This window comes from Glycine max, chromosome 17 (assembly GCF_000004515.6).
Source record: "Glycine max cultivar Williams 82 chromosome 17, Glycine_max_v4.0, whole genome shotgun sequence".
NCBI classification, from domain to species: Eukaryota; Viridiplantae; Streptophyta; class Magnoliopsida; order Fabales; family Fabaceae; genus Glycine; species Glycine max.
The window spans coordinates 13212046-13215298 of NC_038253.2; the positions used below are offsets into that span (position 1 = coordinate 13212046).

Sequence of the window (3253 nt, forward strand, 5' to 3'; positions counted from 1 at the left end):
TATTTTTTTCAAGACTACCATTAATAAATATTTAATGGGAATAATATATAGAAAAAATAAATAATTCATTAATTAAAAAGATAAAAAATATATTAAAAAATTATCTAATATTTTCTTTATAATTCAATAAATTAATTATGTTTTTTAATACCTACTAAAATCTTAAATATCATATAATTTGATAAGAACGAAATAGTTTATAATTGAATAACCATATAAAATTATTTTATTCTTCACTGTGAGGGGATCACCTATTTTTTTCATAAATTATACTGCTATAAAATGATATCTATGTAATATTGTATCGTGCATGTGTAGCATTATTCCATCTAATTCACCCTAAATAGGATAAGGTGTGAAGAAATAATTGAAGCTGACATATATTGGTAAATTAACAGTTGGAACAAGCAGTTTTGGACACGTAACAAATTATGACTGAAAATTGAAGAATCTGCACATACGTGCATATGGGGTGCTGCTACCCTCTATAAATCCAAACGAGCCAACTTGTGTGTTATTTTCCTAGATTCGGTTGAGCCATTCACCTATAGCTGGAGGAGGTAATTGATCTCATTTATTTTCTCTTGGAATTTATATACGAACTAAAGAATATATTGGTGTTAATATCAAATTACAGGACCACCTTTTTAATTTTTTATTGATTAATTTCATACTTTCAGGATCATTGATACTCTCAGCTTGCTTGCAAAAACTGAAACAAAATTTGCAATAGCATGACATCAATGGAGGAATCATGGACTAGTTGGCTATGTGACATGGTAAAATCATATCATACACCATAGTTATGCTTACAATTAGCTTGAACTTTTTTTGAATCTAACTCTTGCTAAAATTTCACTGCATTGTTCCAGGAACCAGATGATTACAGTTTCATGGGTCAATCGGACATAAAAGTGGATGATGTGAATGGAACTTTAGCATCTCCTCATGATGTAGCCACTGCATTATTAGAGAAGAATCAGCAAAGCTCATTTTCCACAGTAGAGAGTCTCTCTTCAGCGGCTGAGAGTGGCTTGGAGAGGCCTTTCAAGTTACCAAAGATAGAACAACTCTCACAAAAGACAGCTTCCAGTTCCACTCCCTCCTCCTATATTCTCTCCTTTGACAACACAAATCCACCACCGGTTACGGTTGAATCAGCCTCAAAGCCAGGAACCAAGGTTTTGAATCTTGAGAAAGTTTTGCCTTCAAAGAATGAACCAAGACGAGTAGTTACTCAGCAGAACAAGAAAATGGGGTCATTTGCCGGATCTTCTCATCACACACAAGATCACATCATTGCTGAGAGAATGAGGAGAGAAAAAATTAGCCAGAAGTTGATTGCCCTCTCTGCCCTTATTCCAGACCTCAAAAAGGTTCAATTTTTTTTTCTGTACTGTTCAAAGTACTGTCGGTACTAAATGTAAATGCTTCTTCGGATAGAAATTTGAACCTTGTTTCATCGTGTTGCAATGTTAGACTCTAACTAGTCTCTTTCACTATACCCGGTCTCCTTTGTGGTTCAATTTTTATTCAGTGAAATAGTTATTCAATGTTCCGAAGTTGAAATTATGTTTCTCAAATATTTAAATTAGATTTGAGCTAGAAAGATGAAAAAATGTGGTTTGGAGAATTAAAAGTGACCTGGTCAGATTCACTATTCGATACGAATGTAATGTAATGGCGACGAAAAAACGTTAGAATGTATATTTGTAAATGGTACTAAGGAATGGTAATTTGTTTGCAGATGGACAAGGTGTCCGTGTTGGGGGAGGCTATAAGGTATGTGAAGCAGCTGAAGGAGCAAGTGAAGGTGCTGGAGGAGCAGAGCAAAAGGAAAAACGAGGAATCAGTGGTGTTTGCGAAGAAATCTCAGGTTTTTCCTGCGGACGAGGATGTCTCAGACACTTCATCAAACTCCTGCGAGTTCGGAAACTCCGATGATATCTCCACGAAAGCGACTTTGTCACTGCCAGAAGTTGAGGCGAGGGTGTCAAAGAAGAGCGTGCTGATTCGAATCCTCTGCGAGAAGGAAAAGGCAGTGCTGGTGAACATATTCAGAGAGATAGAGAAACTTCATCTCTCCGTCGTCAATAGCAGCGCCTTGTCTTTCGGTTCCTCTGTTCTCGACACAACCATCGTAGCCGAGGTACATTATTTTTCTTATTGTTATTATTAAAAATAACATTACAAGATTAAAGAAAGTTGTTAAATATTTTTACATTTGATGGGCCTGGTAGGGAGTTTAATTCTATTGGTTAGGTGTCTCTTTGATTTACTGTTGAAAATTTTTCAAATAATAATAAAAAATTATAAATTTCTACTTTTCACAAAACGTGTATGAAAATATATGTTTGTTCAACCTAATATTAAATTAAAGTTATGTAAATCAATAATGATTGACACATGTTGATAATAATTTATGTTATTTAATCAAGCGTTTTGAATTAGAATTAATATTATGATAAAGAAAAAATATATAGTGTGTGAATTATAAATATGGTGATATCTGTTTTTTAATATTAGGCATAAATAAAAATGTTAATGAGTTTAGGTACTTGGCCTAAACTTAATTTGGTTTGTTTTAATTGGTGGCAGATGGAGGATGAATTCAACATGGGCGTAAAGGAACTGGCCAGAAACCTTAGAGTAGGACTGATGCAATTTATGTAATAGATGAACAGGACAGAAGTACAATAACACCACAAATTCAGGGTATTAAATGTCCTATCCTAGTCAATCTAATCTTAGGTGTAAGCTTCAAATTATAGACGAAGAAATAATTGCTATGTGGGAAGGAAAAAGAATGAACAACAGCATCACGCTGAATCGGTTAGAGGGAGGCAATTCAGTGACCGTGACGGACGAACAATAAAGGAGTATGATCCATTATCGGAAATTGGGATTTAACTTGTTGCTAAAGGCTAGCCTTGGAAACTATGCATTGTATTCTTTTATCTATTTTGTTTTGATTTTTGACTAGTGCTCTTTCTTCTTTAGTAATATTCACAATGCCTAATATAAAAATAATAATACTTTAATTTTAGTATTTGTAATCTATTCTTAAATAAGTTGTTTGTAATATATTGAAATTTTATTGATTATTGTTAGATAATAACAACTTATATAAAAACTTAAAAAATAGATAAGAGAACTTGTAGAGTTGTTTATTTTGTTTTCTCTCATAGTTTTCAATCTCTCGGATTTCAGTAGCAAAACTGAGTTCGTGGTAAACAATTGACCAAAGGGGACC

At 33.4% G+C, this 3253-nt stretch overlaps 1 protein-coding gene across 1 annotated transcript; it reads left to right on the forward strand.

The window, feature by feature from the left end:
* The first annotated feature begins 407 nt into the window (after positions 1-407).
* Positions 408-3041, forward strand: LOC100803386 (transcription factor bHLH18). Its single transcript, XM_003549940.5, has 5 exons — positions 408-560; positions 681-779; positions 873-1376; positions 1748-2149; positions 2599-3041. Exons 2-5 carry the CDS (start codon positions 735-737, stop codon positions 2671-2673), a joined length of 1026 nt encoding a protein of 341 aa, XP_003549988.1. The 5' UTR covers positions 408-560; positions 681-734; the 3' UTR covers positions 2674-3041.
* The last annotated feature ends 212 nt before the right edge of the window (positions 3042-3253 follow it).

What these genes read in the sequence shown, in the direction of transcription:
- LOC100803386 (XM_003549940.5), top strand. Translation starts at nt 735, where the DNA reads ATGACATCAATGGAGGAATCATGGACTAGTTGGCTATGTGACATG. An exon ending in CTAGTTGGCTATGTGACATG is followed by an intron (nt 780 to 872) that starts GTAAAATCATAT and finishes GCATTGTTCCAG; the next exon opens with GAACCAGATGATTACAGTTT. An exon ending in TTATTCCAGACCTCAAAAAG is followed by an intron (nt 1,377 to 1,747) that starts GTTCAATTTTTT and finishes ATTTGTTTGCAG; the next exon opens with ATGGACAAGGTGTCCGTGTT.